At 39.3% G+C, this 18,577-nt stretch overlaps 1 protein-coding gene across 19 annotated transcripts in view; it reads left to right on the plus strand.

The window, feature by feature from the left end:
• The window catches only part of afdna (afadin, adherens junction formation factor a), a 108,634-nt gene that overhangs the window by 70,244 nt on the left and 19,813 nt on the right, over nucleotides 1–18,577 (plus strand). For all 19 annotated transcript variants that reach the window (XM_079888543.1, XM_079888559.1, XM_079888544.1 and 16 more), the window contains 10 exons: nucleotides 102–247; nucleotides 792–886; nucleotides 1,803–2,068; nucleotides 4,153–4,296; nucleotides 4,694–4,892; nucleotides 5,211–5,314; nucleotides 6,938–7,018; nucleotides 16,600–16,665; nucleotides 16,896–16,969; nucleotides 17,868–17,986. In XM_079888543.1, coding sequence (XP_079744669.1) covers nucleotides 102–247; nucleotides 792–886; nucleotides 1,803–2,068; nucleotides 4,153–4,296; nucleotides 4,694–4,892; nucleotides 5,211–5,314; nucleotides 6,938–7,018; nucleotides 16,600–16,665; nucleotides 16,896–16,969; nucleotides 17,868–17,986 — 1,294 coding nt within the window. The remainder of the gene's footprint in view (nucleotides 1–101; nucleotides 248–791; nucleotides 887–1,802; nucleotides 2,069–4,152; nucleotides 4,297–4,693; nucleotides 4,893–5,210; nucleotides 5,315–6,937; nucleotides 7,019–16,599; nucleotides 16,666–16,895; nucleotides 16,970–17,867; nucleotides 17,987–18,577) is intronic.

Raw genomic sequence — 18,577 nt, forward strand, 5'->3', positions numbered from 1 at the left:
CAGTGCTTCTCATGGCTGGAACTCTTTTCTTTTTTGTTTGTATGTTGGATTGGTTCATTTTTAGCTGTGTGTAATCTCTCTGTTCGTCTGTCGTTGCACAGAAACAGAAGAACATCGCCGGGGCTCTGGCCTTCTGGATGGCTAATGCCTCGGAGCTGTTGAACTTCATCAAGCAGGACAAGGATCTGAGTCGCATCACGCTAGACGCACAGGATGTTCTCGCTCACCTGGTTCAGATGGCTTTCAAGTTAGTGCTCGCACACGCATGCATATTCATGCTTAAAAAAATATTAGCTCTGTCAAAAAAGCCTATTTAGCTGCCAACTTATTAATCTCTAATTTATTTATACATAAATTTCAGCACTATTTCTATGTCATATGAAAACAATAATCCATAATTTAATTGTATTTGGTCAATGGTCAATTACAAAGGTGATTTGTAAAATCCATTTTAACTTGTTCATACTGTGTTCCTGTAACCATTATCAGGTGGCAGGAAGTGCTGAATGTAAGGAATTGTCTGGGTCTGGCTTGTATTGGCTGAGCTGTAGTTTGGGTTTATGAGAGAGAGTTACGGTCCTGGGGCCGGTTTTCAGCAAAAACAATGCGGTCAGAGGGCCTCCGTTTCATTTAAGCACTGGAATGACCAGCTGAAACAACTGTGCTTTTGTGCGGGCCGTGCGGTTTGTGAAGCGGCCAGGTCTCAGATTTACTGTGGGATTCTACAGGAAGTTCCTTTAGGCCCTTGCTGGTGGATATATATGGACAATAAATAATGTATGTTCTTGCAGATACCTGGTGCACTGCCTGCAGTCGGATTTGAATAACTACATGCCAGCTTTCCTGGAAGATCCCGATGAACAGAACCCTCAGAGGCCCAAGATAGGTGAGCAGAGACCCAATCTCACCTTTTCAGATGCACAACAGTTGTTTTTTTTGTCAGGGATGTATGAAAATTAACAGATAGGTTGGTCTTAAACTGTGTTTAAAGGACACAAATATTTTGTCTTAGTTGGAAGTGAGAATTGAAATAGTTGTGGGACCACCTAGTGGTGGTTTTGAAACTAAACAGCAGAAGTGCTCTTCCCAAAACGGTGATATTTCAGTTCCTTTACAGGAGTTTACTGCGTCTTAATTTTTATGTTATCTTGGTCATTGTAGTTTTTATTTGTTTGTTTTTTGGCAAGTGGATCTGTTTCACCAAAATGTCTTTGACAAATAGACAAACATGCCCACTTGACTAGAACGATGTCAACATCTTAAGCAACACAGTTACACTTCAGTTCTCTAGAAAACTGTTTCCCAACCCTTTTCACAAGGGACGGTCATTTTAAGGGACGACCCACATCAGGAACCACCCACAAAAAAATTAACTTTATTCAAAGGGAATACTTAAAAAAAACACAAAACATGCATTTAATAAATATTTGAAGAGTTCAGATGCAAAAGCCTCTAAGTGCCATCTGAAATTTTCTTCTAGAATGATCATTTTTATAAAGCTTGTATATTTAAGTTAAGTAATTTCAATTAAATGACAATTAATAGGTAATTTGCGTTGCCATTTAAGTGAAATTATTGAACATAAATTTACGAGCTTGATAAAAATGATCATTCTCGAAGAAAATTTCAGATGGCACTTAGAGGCTTTTGCATCTGAACTCTTCATTTGTCCCAGCTAATAGCGATAGTTCCTTAACACTGCACCATTTTAATGGCAAATAAAATAAATACAAGAATGATGGTACCTTTTCTGTTTATGCTGCATACAGTAAAAAGCCCCTGACTTTCCTCTTTTGAAACAGACGATGTTCTGCACACGCTGACGGGCGCCATGTCCCTTCTGCGGCGGTGCCGAGTCAACGCGGCCCTCACCATCCAGCTGTTCTCGCAGCTCTTCCACTTCATCAATATGTGGCTCTTTAACAAGCTGGTGACGGAGGCCGACTCGGGCCTGTGCTCGCACTACTGGGGCGCCATCTTACGTCAGCAGCTCAGCCATATCGAGGCATGGGCTGAGAAACAGGGACTGGAGCTGGCTGCAGACTGTCACCTCAGCCGCATAGTCCAGGTAACACACACAAATATATGTATATACTGTTATACTTACACTTATCAAAACCTTCCGTAGAGTTGCGTTTTTATTTATGCATTTATTTTTTTATTTCTATTTTTAATTAAGCTATTATAAGTTAGAGGTTAAACTAGTTATGTTTTCTACACCCATACCTAAACCATTACAGACACATTTTGTCTTTATCTGGTCCAAATATTTCCATTTTTATTAGTGATTTTTCATAAACATTTTCATAAATTGTATTTCTGTAGACCAGTGGTTCTCAAACTTTGTAGAGTTGTGTACCCCCCCTTTTCCACTTAGACTGCAGTCGCATCTTTTCTATTAAGGGACAGTATTTGCGCCCTTAAATTGATTTTTCAGGTGCATTTTTTTATAAAGACAATTTTTTTCTAACCCTATTAAATGTATGTGCCATGTTTTGTCAAATTTTGAAAATACCATTAATTTATTTATTAATATAGTAAATAAAGCAATAAATTAAACTAAATCAATAATGAAATAAAATGAATTCAGCATCAACAAAAGCCATCTTTGCACTGCAGTGGCACAAGCTGCATCTAGATGTATTTATACTGTTTAATGCCGCTCAGAGATGGCATGAATGCAATTGCAATACCATTTTTAAATAAAAATGTTCAATAGAGAAATATGAAATGATGATAAAAACAAAGTGATACTTAACAAATTAAACTAACAATCACTGTATTAATGAGTGAGTCATCGAGTCATTCATTCAGTAATGAAGCAAGCGGCTGACTGTATTTATGAACTGTATTCTGTATTCTTTCTGTATTTATTCAGTGGCTGAATTTGGGAGAGTCAGTGAATACAGTATTCATTGACTCTCCCAATTTTTTCAAAGCCGCAGTTTCGTTCAATGACGATGAATAATGTTATATTCATAAATAATGTGCATGGCATTGGAGATGCACGACAGTTCTGCTGTGGCTTTCATTGGAACTATCGTTTTGTTGCAAAATTGAGCAAAAAATACATTGGCAATACTGTTTAAAATGTACATCACTTAGTATTACCTTTTCGTTGGTCGAACTGTTGTATAAAATCAATGTCACATTTGCAGTTGTGTGGATATTGGGGAATGTTATGTATTCGACCTTATACGGCACTACAATCTTCCCTTTTACACTAGATGCTGCATTTTGCCTGTTTGAAATACATGCTCAGTTTTAATCATTTTGTTTGTGTACCCCCTCTGTCACATCTCATACCCCAGTTTGGGAACAACTGCTAAAGCTAATCCTAAAACACAATCGAGACATGATTTGCCCCATTTATTAACCTTTTTTCATCCACATAAAGAGCTCTTTCTATTCTTTTGGAAACATTTACCCCCACAACGTCAGCAAAACATGCATGTACATGCACAACAGGATTATAATCCCTTGAGCTGCTTTCTTATGGCTTAGTCTGTTGTGTGTGTATATAATGATTGTTTTTATAAGATGGAGGAACATAATGTGTAATTTTTCAAAATGTGACCTTAGGTTATGTTGCCTGTTCATGCTTTCACTAATATTTTGTGTCCCAGTATAGGGGTAGCTGATAATTAACATTGGCAACTTCCCAACCTCAAGATTTTAGATGTATAAGAATGTATAAGAGAAAGTGTAGATTGTATGTATTATGTGTTTGACAGTTTTTCATCACCAGATTTTGAAAGTTCACTTGAATTCTCTGACAGTGGATTTTTTTTTTACAAGTACAAATATTTTAATTCAATCATAATATCATAAAAATACTGTTTTAAATGTGACATTGCTGTCAAGTGACAAATAGTGTTTTTTTTTGCAAATTTAGTGCAAACGTATAAATATGATTGTATTGCCCTCAATGTTTTTTAAACTGTAGTTAACGTACCGCCAGTGGTATGCAGAGACTATTTACAATACTAAAAATACAGATTATTATTATTATTATTTATTTTTTATTTAAATATATTTTAATGTTTTTATTTTAATATATATCTGGTTTGATCGTAGGTTGTACTTGTCCTGAAAGTTTTAAAAACCACTGTCCTAATAAACTTGATCATAACTGACCTTCTTTCTCTCAAGGCAACGACCCTCCTCACCATGGACAAGTACTCCATGCAAGACGTGCAGAACATCAACAACACCTGCTTCAAGCTCAACTCTTTGCAGCTCAACGCTCTGCTGAGCAACTACCACTGCGCTCCCGATGAACCCTACATTCCTCCTGTAAGTGAACTGTCTCATTTGGGCTGTGTAGTCCTGCTCTGATGACATGTGTCCTTTTTGAGATAAATCGAAACAGGTGTGCTGCACTTTCACAGTAGCTCTGCTCATTTCCTTCATCCTCAAAGTTTCTCATAAAATTACCCTTTTGTTTGATTGAAATATCACACTCATGTCACACTCATACTCTAAAAAGCAATATCACACTCATACTGTAAAATGTGCTGTAATTGATTTGAGCCATTCTGGAACTTTTCCCAGACCAAATTAAACGCACCGTATTTTTCCAAAACTCTACAAAGATACACATCATTGAATGGCGGAGAACAGCAGCACATCAAGTTTCACTAGAGTTCTTCATGATCTAACATCCTGATCATTGACCCCTTCATGCCCACAGGAGCTGATCGATCATGTGGTGGCTGTGGCCGAGAACACGGCAGACGAACTGGCCCGAAGTGATGGGCGGGAAGTACAGCTGGAAGAGGACCCTGACCTCCAGCTGCCTTTCCTACTGCCTGAGGACGGCTACTCATGCGATGTGGTGCGGAACATTCCCAATGGATTCCAAGAGTTCCTAGATCCACTTTGCCAGAGAGGTACAGATGATACACAGACTGCTGCGACTCTAAATGAGTTTCAGTTCAGTTACTGTTTGATGTCAATTGTGGTGTGCACAATTAGTATCAGGTGGATGGTGAATCAGAGTTTGTTGCGGTTATTTGTTTAAGGCTGACGCAATGTCAGTGGAATGTGGTTTGTTAAGGTCCTGTAGAAAAGTCTGTTTGCTGCCATTCCTATTTTTTCGAGAGAGTGCGTGTGTGTTTTTACAGGTGTCTGCCGAAGACAGTGAGAGACCAGTGGATTTCAAGTTTTACATTTGGTGGATATGTTCTGATCCGCTTGTTCTCCTCCAGGTTTCTGTAGATTGACCCCTCATCCACGCTCTCCGGGAACTTGGACCATCTATTTTGAAGGAGCCGATTGCGACAGTCATTTCTCGGCTGACACGTCAGAACTGGTAAGTTATAATGCCATTTGGATGAATAAATAGATAGATTGATAGATTGATAGATAGATTGATAGATAGATAGATTGATAGATAGATTGATAGATAGATTGATAGATAGATTGATAGATAGATAGATTGATTTATGGATGGGTGGTAGGTATAGATAGATAGATAGGTAGATAGATAGATAGATAGATAGATAGATAGATAGATAGATAGATAGATAGATAGATAGATATCGGTTGCTTAAGTGTGTGTTCTGTCAGACTAACACTTTCTTAGATTCCAGCCAACACCAGTTACACCACAGAGGGCAATATTTGACCATAGTCCCAAGGACTGGCTGTAAATAATATCCTTCTCCTCACCCTGAACACGCAAAGCTCTTAATTGCTGCTCTTTCCCTGTAATTAGTCTGCTTTTACTGTCTCTCGTGTTTTTACGTAAGTGGGGTTTTTTTTGTTTGTTTTTTTTTACATGTCATAATGTCATCATTATTATACATTTTTTTTATATAATGTTGGTCCGCCCCACAGCAGACCAAACTGGGGCTCGGAGCACGTTTAAATACCACACAGAAATCTTATGAACGCAGCTTGGTTGTGTGCCAGACCAACCCACCCACTCCCACATCCCTTTCTTACAGCCGTCCCAGGACCGACGCTTACCGTAAAACTCACACATTGTACATGTGAAATCAAAATTGACCTTGTTTGCCATTCCTGGTCTTATTGTACATTATTCAGCACACATTATTTTAAAGATAAAAGATTGTTTATAATCATGACATTATCTTGGCCCAAACAAAATGTTCACCAATAACAAAATAGGTATTCAGACACTGGTTTAGGCAACTGTTGTAGCTGATAGCTTGTAGCTGGCTTTCAAAACTCCTGCCCATAGTTTGTTTGTTTATATATTTACAGTATCCTTTTCAAGATAAGTCCACATTATTATTATTAAAAATAATATTACCTTTTCCATTTTTCCGCATTGTATGTTCTTTCGTTATAGAAGTAAAATGACTTACAAATACACTTTTTTTCGAGACATTTTGAAAACATGCTGTCCCAGAAAATATTTTTGAAGAGAACATGCTTTAGCAAAGCTATTTGCCCTCTTGCCTTTTGCTTGCAGGGATTTTTGTTTTCTTTTTTACCCAACTAATTAAACCACTTCTGCCCCCACCCCACAAGTTGTTCTCAAAAATGTGGATGGGCAACATAGCTGAAGTTCCCTGTTCAATAAACGTGTGCCATGTGCAGCATTTACGCAGTGGGGCTCGCTAAAGGAGAGTCTGTGGCATCGTTCCTCTATGGGAATCTGGTCTCTTTCTCCCAGGCCCGGCCTGTGCAAATGCGAGCCCACTGAGGCCTGATGCACTCTGGAGCCGACGCATGTGGCTTTCATTCTTGACTCGTCTCCAGAGCCCGCCGTTTCGCTCTGCGGTCGGCTGTGCTCTGAGAACCAGCAATGGCAGAACCTCCCTAATTCTCCCTCCTCCTCCTCCTCATCTTAGCTCAGTTTGCTCTAGGAACAGCCACCAGACACAGCTCCCAGAAGCAGTTTGGACCTAAAGCTGAAGATACAGTACTTTTCACAAGTAAACTCACCTGTCTTCTCTCTCCACAGCCAATGCGGAAGGAACCGGAAATTGTGACTGTGACTTTGAAGAAACACAATGGGATGGGCCTCAGTATTGTGGCAGCCAAGGTCAGAAACAATTTTTCTTTTTCTTTTTGGGGGTATATAATATTGACCCACTTTCAATTTCTGTGCGCTTCTTGCAGGGGTCTGAGTGCTGTAGCAGAGCAGTCCTTGAGGAGGGCATTTGGTTTTGGCATAGATCTCGATCCAATAGCACGTTGATGCAGTTAAAGTTACTGCTATAACCATTTTGGTCTCTGCTGTTGGTAGCTGCTATAATCTGAGTGGGCAGTAATGGTATGGCATAGTTTACCAAGCTCAGGTCATAACAGACATCCAAACAGGCATGTGCTTTTGAGAGGATACACTTGGTTTGTTTCAGTCAGAAACTGGTCTGTGTGCTTCTGAAACCATTCAAATTTAAAAAGAAGTCATAAGCAAATCATTTATTTTTCCGTGTCGAACAGAGCGCTGTTCTAGTCTGCTGTTTTCAGCAGAAGGAAATGCCTTTTGGATCTTTACACCTTTCACAAAATGCAATCGTTTATGTTAGAGTTTATAGCACAGTTTAAGTGCTAAAATATTCAATGTTTTGGCATGTTTCTTCCAGTTACTCTCGTCAGCATAGAAAGATTAGTTTTGAACAACAACAGTCAACATTGCATGTAATGGTTTTGTTTATACTTTAAACTCTTAGTAATGGCTGATATATGCAGTTAGAAAATGAACCAGTTACTGCGCAAGTAAACGTTCTGTTTCAGATTTGGATTATTCTTGGTGGGTTTAATGGAACAGACAGTTGCAGTTCAGTAGCCTGTGTTTCACCACTTTGCTGGACAGAAGAACCTTTTTTCCCCACCAGATGTGCGTCAGGTTCAGGGGAGTTGTAGAGGCAGGAGAAGGGGGCTCTCAGGAACTGTTTATTTTCATAGCAAAACCTCCCCTTTACTGCTTCTATTTTCATCTCTTAGTGTCTCTGAGGAAGCATGAAGTTTGGTAGAGGTAGAATGGAGGAAAAGAAGGGAGGGAAGGAGTGAAAAATGGGAGGAGAAGGAAAGGAGGAGTGAATAATAAGGGGTGTAAGGCACGCTCGGGGACAAAGGGGTGGATCTAAAGAGGAGAGACGGTTTGTCCCGGTGTGAAGCTTGCTGGGACGCAGCTGGAAGCAGCGTTAACTTCACCTAACTGTTAGTGAGTTGTGGGAGTTTCTCTTGCATAACAGTCTGGATGTGGTATTTCCTACTCTGGCTTCAGATATTTGCATATGGTTTTTAACATGTAGCCCAGGAGTCGCTCCTCAGTAGTCCTGCCTGCTTTGAAAGAGTTGGATAAGTTTTCCTGGACTGCTATTAGTTGATTCCTCAGTTTAGTCTCGACTCCGAAGAGGAGCGCAGTACCATGTGGTTCTCTGTGGTCGGGAGGAAGGAGCCGGTAAGAAACCACTTGACATAGAGCGTGTCTTTTTCTTTTTCTTTTTATGTGGGAGAGTAAGCAAGTAAACGTTAAGAGATTAATAGTGTGCTAAAAAGACATCACAGTGAATTTAGTTTGTTTATAGGTTGCCGTCAGGGTGGAATTTAACATTAACCAAGATTAATAAATGGTGTAAAAATACATTTTTATAATTTCATACTAGCTATTGCTAATGTCATTGTATAGCACCTTATTATAAAACATTAAAGCTATCAGATTATTTTAAAATTGAAATGTGTTGATGTCTTGAATCAGTAATATAAATGCCTGACAAGGACATGCACACTTGCACACATCAATTCCGGCAACTGTTATCAAGTGTAAGAAAGCAATGTTTTGCCAATGTAAACAGAGTCATGCGACCAGACTGCACAAACATGCACATGAACGTTGTACAGGTGGTCCATTTTCTCTATTGGCTCTCTCCACACATTTAAAACTATATTTGTTTAGGTACTAAAACACACGTAAGCACGAATTTACAGATAAAGTGAAGCAAAATGCATATCTCAATTTCATTTTGTGTTCGTTTGAGATAACTTTGTATTGTACTGTACATTTTCTACCTTAGATGTGCGTGGTTGTGCACACAGCGGTATCTTGTAATCAGGGTCACAGGGGTAATGTTTGCAAGCTCTGAACATTGAGTTCCCCAATATGTATCCCGGTATTAGTGACTCATCATCACTTGTTGCAAACAATCCGGTGGGGTTGGTCCAGCTGGATGGCCGCGTTACGTCACAGGGCTCGATTTTCTTAGGCTGCAGATGTTTGTGCGATAACAGCTCTTTTGGGATGGTGTTGAGTTTCAGGGGAAAGAACAAGGGAAATCCTGACCTCCGTACTTTACACTGTTGAGTGCCTACCTGACATTTTCTTACTTTCACATGATTTCTGCTTCGGCGCCAAAATAATTTGTTGCTACAAGAATCAAAGCTGGGATCGGCCTTCTGTTTTATTGCAGAACCCAACTTCTCAAAGCAAAAATTTTTTTTGTTTGTTTGTTTGTGTACTTGATTGTAGCACATTAGCTCACTGACTTCTTTCTCGGTGGGCTTCTTGATCTCATGTATGACAACAATGGAAGGATGTGCGACTCCCTACCTGACATTTTCCCAATTTCCCATAAATTCTGCTGTAGTGCCAACATAATTTTTTTGCCACAAGAATCAATGCCTCCAGGATAGTTTTTTTCTGTTTTATTGCAGAACCCAACTTCTAAAAGCGAAACTCAATTTTCGCTTTGTTTGTGTACTTGATTTGTAGCACAATAGCTCACTGACTTCCTTCTCTGTGGGCTTCTTGATCTCATGTATGACAACAATGGAAGGATGTGTGACTCCCATACGTGAGCCTGGATTTCCTGAGGACTCTGAGAGTGGAGAACAGAATGTGAGCCCAACATGGAGTTTTCTCGAATGTTATGTCTCCTAATCTTTTACTAATCTGAACTGATATGAAGTGAAACCAATGTGACTACCCATTCCGGAAATGTACCAAAATTACACTTTGTTTTGGATCCCAGATTCAAAAGAAGACATGACCATGAAAACACTCTTTGACTATGTCTTCTAGGGATTTAGGATTGTGTGCACTTTCTAGTGGCTAGGGGTGGGATCTTTTGAAAGGTGTGGGTGCAGACCACACCTCAAGAACTAGTTTGCTTAAGTCCTTGGGCAAAATAAAACCTGAAACCCCTAGAATTGTCCAACTAGAGATGCTTCAAACTGTCAGTTTGCGTTCATCAAGATAATCACGTTTGTGACATTTCGTGCTTTGTCACGTTCCCGTTTGATCATGTTCGTGCATTTCGACAGAGAAAGCAGAAGGAAAGAGTAGGGAATTGTGTCCCATTGGAAGATTATCTTCCGTTTAAAAGTTTACAGATGTGTTGTCCAGGAAGGAACTATTTTAGTACATGAGAGGACAAAATCCAAGTTGTTAGTTAGTAAAACTTCAGGACATTCTTATGTTTGAAGAAAAGGATGTCAAGCTTGCACGTAAAAAACCGAACCCTCTATTAAGCTATGACTCATGTCTTGGACATAATTCTGTCCCTTTATAGCAAAATATTTGAAGGAGATGTTTCCTTTGTGTCCAAAAACGGAGCTGTCTTCTAAACGCACCACCAGAGGACTATGAAGGAAGACAGACTTCTTTGTTTGGTCTTTCTTAACTGAAGCAAGTAGCCCAAGAGTCTGCAGATCATTAGAGCCACTCAGACGTGATGAAGACCGTCGGCTGAAAGCAGCTCATTATTGAAAGCCTCTTGAGTTAGTCATGATATTTTGCACCCACCATTAGCCATCAGCCTCAGCAGTCCATCTGTCTTCCATCTGTCTAGACGTGACAATAAGGACCGGCTACGTTCAGGAGCGAACTACTGTTCCGGCTGCTTTTTTCCCCCTCAGTGCTTTGTTTGTTGTGGGTGATTAATTGGGGTAGGAAATGATGGTGACAGGTCAAGTTTCAGTGAATAGATGTATTTTCTGTTTTTCTAGTGCACCGTGGACTCCGCCATTTCTGTCAGAGGTCAGGCACTGCCTTGACTCCCTGGGGCTGTTAACAAATTACACTCAGCCATTTATGTCTACACGTGTAGCTCCCTGAGGACTTCGATTTGCCAATCACATCCACAACCGTAAACCTTGAACAGGAAGCTTTGTGTTTGGGGTACGGTGGCTAGATAGTACGCCTTTATATGGGGGTGCGAGTACTGAGCACTGAAGTTCAATTCTACTTCTGTTACAAATATATTTGCAAAGGCAGCTTTTCTGTAGACAGGAAGCGTCAGGGTGGGACCAAGACTTTGTTTGCTTGTTGCATGGGGTTTTAGGACCATCAAAGGAAGCTGGAATTCTGTGGTTTGAGCATCTGCTCCAAGTACTGTTATCAGTGAACACCGTCAGACTTCAACACTTTCCTGTTAATGTCTAATGTCTGCACTGAAGATGCAAGCATAATTTTGCATGGCGACTACGCCAGACAACCGGTTGCGGTGTAAATATGTGCTTGAACAGTCTTTTTGTGGTATATCGTTGTGTTTGAAGTTCTTGTTGCCAATGCTGAGCCCCAAGCAAACAGACTCAGTTCATCCCCAAGTTTACTGACCTTTACCTTCTGACACACTAAAAAAACAAATAACCTGCTGCTGTGAATAACAGTTTCTGTTTTTGCTTACAAGGGATTTAGCACCTGTAAAATCTTCTTCACAACATGAGATCATGCTCACAGTTGGATATGCTGAGATGTCTACTAGCTGCACAGACATTACCATTTTCTTTGAGCTGAAATATGAGCGCATAAACAACCACGCCTAGAATACAACCTCACACCACACGCTCGGCAACTTACACGCTTATGCAAGGGTGTTGAACTTGCGTGGTTCTGTGTTGCTGTGAGTAACAGCTGACCTCTTAATTCTGATTGGACAGTGATCAAAAGTTAATTAAATATGATCAATCTGTCATTCTGTCTATCTATTGTTCTCTCTGTTTGTCATTTGTATGTCATTCTTTGTACCCATCTATCGTTCTATTATTCCGTCATGCTATCATTATTCTATCATGCTATCAAGGCCTATACACCTTCAGATATAAACCTTATAAGGCCTATAAACCTTCAGCATTCAAAGTTTGTCTTGAAAGTTATATGAATTTCAGTTCATTTCATTTCTACTTCCTTTCATTAAATTGAACTAACCTTAATGAGTCATTTAAACTTCATTTAAATGTAATTAACCTTAATGAGAAAGTGCCCATGAAAGACATCTTATGCTAGCGCCACCTTGCGACAACCCTGAGAAAAGTTTTGTTATGAATTAACATGTTAAATTAGGTTTTGTACTTGTGTACTTGCATAGAGTATGTTTTGAGTACTCTGCTAATGACTTTTATTGTTGTCACAAGAGCAACACTTCGGAAGAGAGCTCAGTAAATTAGTTGACAATATTCTCCATAAAAACATTTCAAACACGCTCGTCTGTTGCTGAGGTTTACAGTCTAGAACAGGGGTTCCCAATCCTGCTCCTGGCGATCGACTGTCCTGCACAGTTCATCTCCAACCCTAATCAAACACACCTGCCTTTAATTTTCAAGTGATCCTGACTTGCTCTGAAGACCTTAATTGGTTGCTTCAGGTGTGTTTGATTAGGGTTGGAGATGAACTGTGCAGGACAGTCGATCGCCAGGAGCAGGATTGGGCACCCCTGGTCTAGAAGAACAGAGCCCCATCCTAAGTTGAATTGACTTGTTTTAGCCTTCTATCGAACAGTAATAAACTCTGTGCCAGTATCTCCTCACCCCTTGTTTTAAAAACAGTAGCTATTAGTTCTCTTGTTAACATGCATCTGTTTTATATCAGTGGCTTTTATAGACCGTACTCCATTTCATGTTCTGCATGCCAGGTTTTCCAGCTTTGATCAAAGCAAGTTTAACGCAAGTTTCCTGAGGAAAGGTCAGCTCAGTTTCTCTCCCGCTGGGCCTGCACGAGACTCCAGCATCAGTCGTGTTCAGACTGCGTGGAAACCGCCTCCGCCTCAGAACTCAACCTTAGGGCTTCTCATGTGTCTCTCACCGCAGGTTCCCTCTTTAATGTGGAGAGACTGGTTTTTGAACGGTTGTTTCTCATCACAGCGTAATGCATACTTTCAAAGTCTAATCAGAAAGCTTTGCCAGCTGACATTTATCTCTCTCAGGACTCAGACAAGTTGAGACCTTACAGCAGATGAGAAGCTGCTCACATGCACAACATTGGCATATCTGTATTTCAGCTTCCTTATTTGTTGATAATATGCACACAGTTTCTAATGTGTTGCAGGCTTTGATGCCCCTTGTGAAACGGCATATGCAGAATTTCTGTTTAATTGTTGTTACCATTAAATTGCCTCCTTAGCATTCTTTGCCTCCTAGCAATGTAGTTTGCTAATTTGTTGCCCTAATCATCACTATGTTGTAGCTTGTATATACTACAGTTTCAAGTAGGTTTCCAAAACTTGGTTTGTATTCCCTCTGATGCTTTGGAAAACCCCCATCCTGTTGTTGTGTGTACTCCCTATGAGGAGGAGCCATTGTCCAGGATCATATCATATCACCTGCACAACATACAGGAACGAAGTTACTTGTGCTATACTAAGGCAGAGCACATAGCGGTAGGTTGTTTTTATTAATCTTCACCATAAGATGATTTATGACATCTGATTGCGTATTTTCTCCATTACTGTTTCCATCATTTCACATTTACATTTACATTTAGTCATTTAGCAGACGCTTTTATCCAAAGCGACTTACAAAGTAGGACTAGATTAAGCGAGTCATCATGAAGAGGCAAAAAACAAAAAGCAGCGCAAGAAGTGCTCAAGATACAAAGTTCAGGCATTATTCAGAGTAGCATAAGCCCGATAAGTGAGGTTTAGAGGGAAAGGGGAGGTGTTTTTTTTTTTTTTTTTTTTTTTTTTTTTTTTTTATGAGGTTAAGTGCTCCCGGAAGAGATGGGTTTTCAGATGTTTTTTGAAGGTTGTCAGGGATTCTGCATTCCGGATGAGGGTGGGGAGAGCGTTCCACCAGCATGGAACTGTGAATGAGAATGTTCTGGAAAGTACATTAACTAAATTTCAATTTCAATTTCATCACTTGATCTCACAGCAGACTGGGTTTTGTAGCTATTTGATGGTGTTATTGGCAGTGTTATTTTACTATAATTGAGATACTATTGAGTTTTTATTCGTAATTTGAACATTTTTATTTGTATTTTTCTGCTTTAATCTTTATTTTAATGTTTTAGTAATTTAGTTTTTTGTCATTTTTTTGTCAGTTTTCATTTATTTTTATTTCTGTTTTTTTTATTTATTAAATGTTCCCTTGGCAACTAGCTGGCATAAAATAAGTTCAAGTTTTTTATATATTGTTTTATATATATTATTTTATTTCAATTAACGGAATTTTTTATTAAGTTTTAGTTAATATTATTATAATCCCTCACTTCTGTGTGGTTATTCTGTTTTCCTTATGTGATTTACATGCAAATTACTTATCAATCTGTATTTGATTACCCATTCTTGATTTAATGCAACAGATTTTTCTTTGGAAGTTTGTGGTTTTTCACTTTTTCAGACTGTACAAAAAATATTTTCATTGCTAAAATTCTCTTTGGCCGAGTGCTTTATAACTGGCATGACCTCAATCATTTTTTGGGCCTGTTAGCACACAGTGCATGTTGATTCATATTTTTCTTATATTTGTGGTTAAGTCATGAATGTTCTGGGTGATATTTGTGTGGTATTCATGTTCCGGGTGTAGAATTGTAGGGTGTGTTTATGCCAGTGTAATGTGAGTGGGTTATGGGGGTCTGTGGCTAACATTGGCTTTATTTTAGAGGGCAGAATAAAAGACGTCGCTGTTTCCCAGGCAGATTTTGTTACTGGGTTTCCCGATCCATTGCTTCTGGTCAAGCTTTGTTTAGGTTTTTAGTGCTTATGAGCAATGTGGTGCACATACCAATCTAATCAAGTGATAACCAAAACCTCTGAAAATGAGGAAACCAATCTGGTAGGTTGTAGATTTGAAGGAAGGAATGTATAATATTTATCTAATGAAACTATTTGAAGATGTCTTTCAGTTTTAACACCTAGTAGCTGTAGCTTCACCAGTATGGACCCAATACACATCTCAATCCATTGGTCAGCCACAACAGACCCAGGTTAAGTGTTCCTGCATAAGGTAGATTGTGATTTAATGTGACATTTTGTGGGGTCGGAATATTTTCAAAGAGGCTAAAAGCAACATACTGTACAACAGCATGATTTTATGGTAAATGTAGACGTTGCACTCATAACTCGTGGCAGTCCTGTATTGATCAGCATGGGTTTTTCATATATAGTGCTGAAACCATGGAGAAAAGCAGAGTCGGTGTGCTCAGCCAGCATGGAGGGAATGTTGTAGACTTGGGTGGTGTGGCATTTAGAAAAGGGTTTATGACCATGAAAGCATCTTTTGGAGTATGGCATGGACACTAGAGGAGGTCTGGCCCTGGAATTTAGATGTAAATATTGTACTTTTGAAAGAGTTCATATCAGGCTGCTAAAGCAGAGACATTATGTTGATATAAAGAAAAAAAAATATATATATTTTTTTTTTAAGAGCAGTTCTTTCCTTTTTACACTTAACAGAAGCAGCACAGCTATTTTAGCACAATGTTTAACCTGCAATTTATTCCTACGATGTCAAAGCTGAATTTTCAGCATCATTACTCCAGATCTCAGTGTCACATGATCCTTCAGAAATCATTCTAATATGCAGATTTGCTGCTCAAGAATCATTTAATGTTGAAAACGGTTGTGCTGTGTAATATTCTTGTAGACAATTTGCTGTGGTCAGACTTTTCTGTTATTAGTTTGTCAGGTGGGTTTCTGTATGAGAAAACAGCTGTGAGAGCTAGGAATTTAATACAGACATCTTATTTTTTGTAGTTAAATTTTAGCTTGATCTCCCTAAAATAGAACCGCTGGCAGCAGCCAGGGGATTTTGGGTACTTTCTTGCTCAAATAGCAAATCCAGCCATCGGAAAAAAACAAATGTTGCTAACTTGAAACCGCAGTCCTTAAGCAAACCCCTTTAAAGCTCATATCACTGGTGCTCTGTCAGCTTAAAGCCTTGAAAAGACCATTTAACTCCAGTTATGGAGCATTACGTGATAGAAATGTTATGACAGAGTGTTAAAGCTTGTGTGGTGTTACCATTTCAAGAGTACAGGAAGTTCTTCAATGAATGCATTGTTTTATCCCGAAGTTAATTACTAGGTTTTATTTTGAGCATTATTTCTGTAGCATGCATCGGCATTTAGGGTCGAGCTGATATCTCAATGGTTGCACAGTCCAGCAGCCAGATGGCCCCTGTCAGATGATGACTTCTGACCCCGGATATTGGGTGAAGTACTCAGAGAGGGTTAAACATGGCTAGTTTGAACAAAACCTAGCCCAGATATGGTCTGAATTCATGAATGAGTTTATTTATGTGAATGTCTTCACTGCTGGCTCCAGATTTATAGTCTTTCGTGAATGAACGCCTGGTTTCTTCGTCCAGTGGTTTCCGCAGTGGAACTTCTGGAGCCTGTTAGTGACATTTAGATCTTTCTCATAGTGCTAATAAAATGTTTTGCTCTTTGTTTTGTGTTTTTAGGGTGCCGGGCAAGACAAACTTGGTATTTACATCAAGTCTGTTGTCAAAGGAGGTGCGGCAGACATGGTGAGTTTATTTTGATTTTTATATTTTAATGTTCTTTATAGGCAAAAGCAGATGCTGTGACCTCATTTCTTCTGAAATCACTAGCAGCTAGCATTGCTAGTGTTATTTCTCGCAATTATTGTCATTAATATTTCACTACTATTCTAATTAATAGCACTAAGTATTAAACTATAAAATCTGTAAAAATCAAACTTTGCTTGACTGTCTTGTTTTTGAATGTTTTTCTTCAGGATGGGCGTCTGACTGCCGGAGATCAGTTGCTCAGCGTGGATGGACGAAGTCTGGTCGGTCTCTCTCAGGAGAGGTAATTCTGGAGCATTCAGACCATTAATAATGATGTCTGTAGAATGGGATTTAAAAAATTTGAAATGGACTTACAGGTAAAGCATGTAATATCCGGCTACATCGGAGAAGATGAGCTTCTCAGTGAAATAAACAGGAGGATTGCAAGCTAAAACCATTTTATTACATCACATCACAAGTAAAGACTGTGTCTTTATACACACAATTAACTGATGGAAGAATAATATATGATGTCTCGTGTTTTTAGAGCAGTTGATGGGGTGCTCAGGCAAAAATGCCCCTGAAATTTAACAGTTCATTAAGGTCCTATGTTTTTTTGCTGATTTAACTTTATCTGAAAGAGGAAAGTCCAGTTAAAAAAGAAGTGTGTTTACACAAATATGCACTCATTAAAATAAAAAGAAATATTGGGCCTTAATGAGAAGTTAATTTCTGACACTGAGGTTTGTCATGTAATTATCCTGGATTTAACTTGAACTTAGTTCAACATTTATAGCCATTAAGTTGTGCAGTACAAAGCACCTTTTGTGTTTGCAAAGTCAAAATGGCATACATTTTTTTGTTTTTGTCCAAAAAATTGTGTTTGTGTCTGGCATGTAGTTTTGAGATGCGGTGGAATTGATGAAATCTGCGGATTTGAGTTAAATGAGAAGCATATGGCTCAAAACAGTTGTGAATGGACACAACTTGAGTTGCTTTTGGTATTCGTTCCAGTGTCCATCTCTTTGTGGCATTTGCTTACAGTTAGCCGACGACAAATCCAAACAGACATTCTAAGAGATTAGTCTCTTGAAATAAGCTCTCATGAGATTGTGGATTGCACATGAATGCTTTGATCATGAAATTCACATAGTCTGCTATTTTATGTGTTTTACTCATAAGATGTCTCCTTCTTGTAGGGCGGCGGAATTGATGACACGAACCGGCTCGGTTGTAACGCTTGAGGTGGCCAAACAGGGAGCCATTTACCACGGGCTGGCCACGCTCCTCAGCCAGCCGTCCCCCATGATGTCCCGCGGTAAGCACACACCGCACAACTGCGGCATGAATATTTATTTAAAGAGGACCTATTATGCTTTTTTCATTTTCAGCTTTCTTTAGTGTGTAATGTTGATGTTTGAGCATGAAAAAGGTCTGCAAAGTTACATTCTGCAGGGAGTTATTCTCTATATCAGTAAGCGCTGTTTCTGAACTCCCTGAAACGCCTCGATTTTAGTGAGTTTTCTTTTGGGAACTTGCATGTGATAGTATTCCTCATCTAAATAATTCCCGCCCAAAGGCATGTGCAGTTATGGGAAGGGGCGTGACAGTTCATAGAGACCGGAATTTAACAGAGTTGCAGACTGGGTCAGGTCCTGCAACAGTGTAAAATATGACAAAAATAAATCCCATTTTAACCCCTTACTCATTCAAGCATGAAAACCTATTCTAGTAGATCCCAAAAACAAACTTTTACAACAGCATAATATGGCCTCTTTAAAGCTTGTGTAAAGGCTTGTGTGTGGGAGCTTCAGTATCCTGCTTAAAAATATCAGCAGCTGCCGCCCAGCGTGCATGTGACTAATTCCTTAAAGAGGTGGAAATGTGGTGGATCTGGCACCCGCAGCGT

The sequence above is a fragment of the Squalius cephalus genome (genome assembly GCF_949319135.1).
Source record: "Squalius cephalus genome assembly, chromosome: 12".
Classification (NCBI taxonomy): Eukaryota; Metazoa; Chordata; class Actinopteri; order Cypriniformes; family Leuciscidae; genus Squalius; species Squalius cephalus.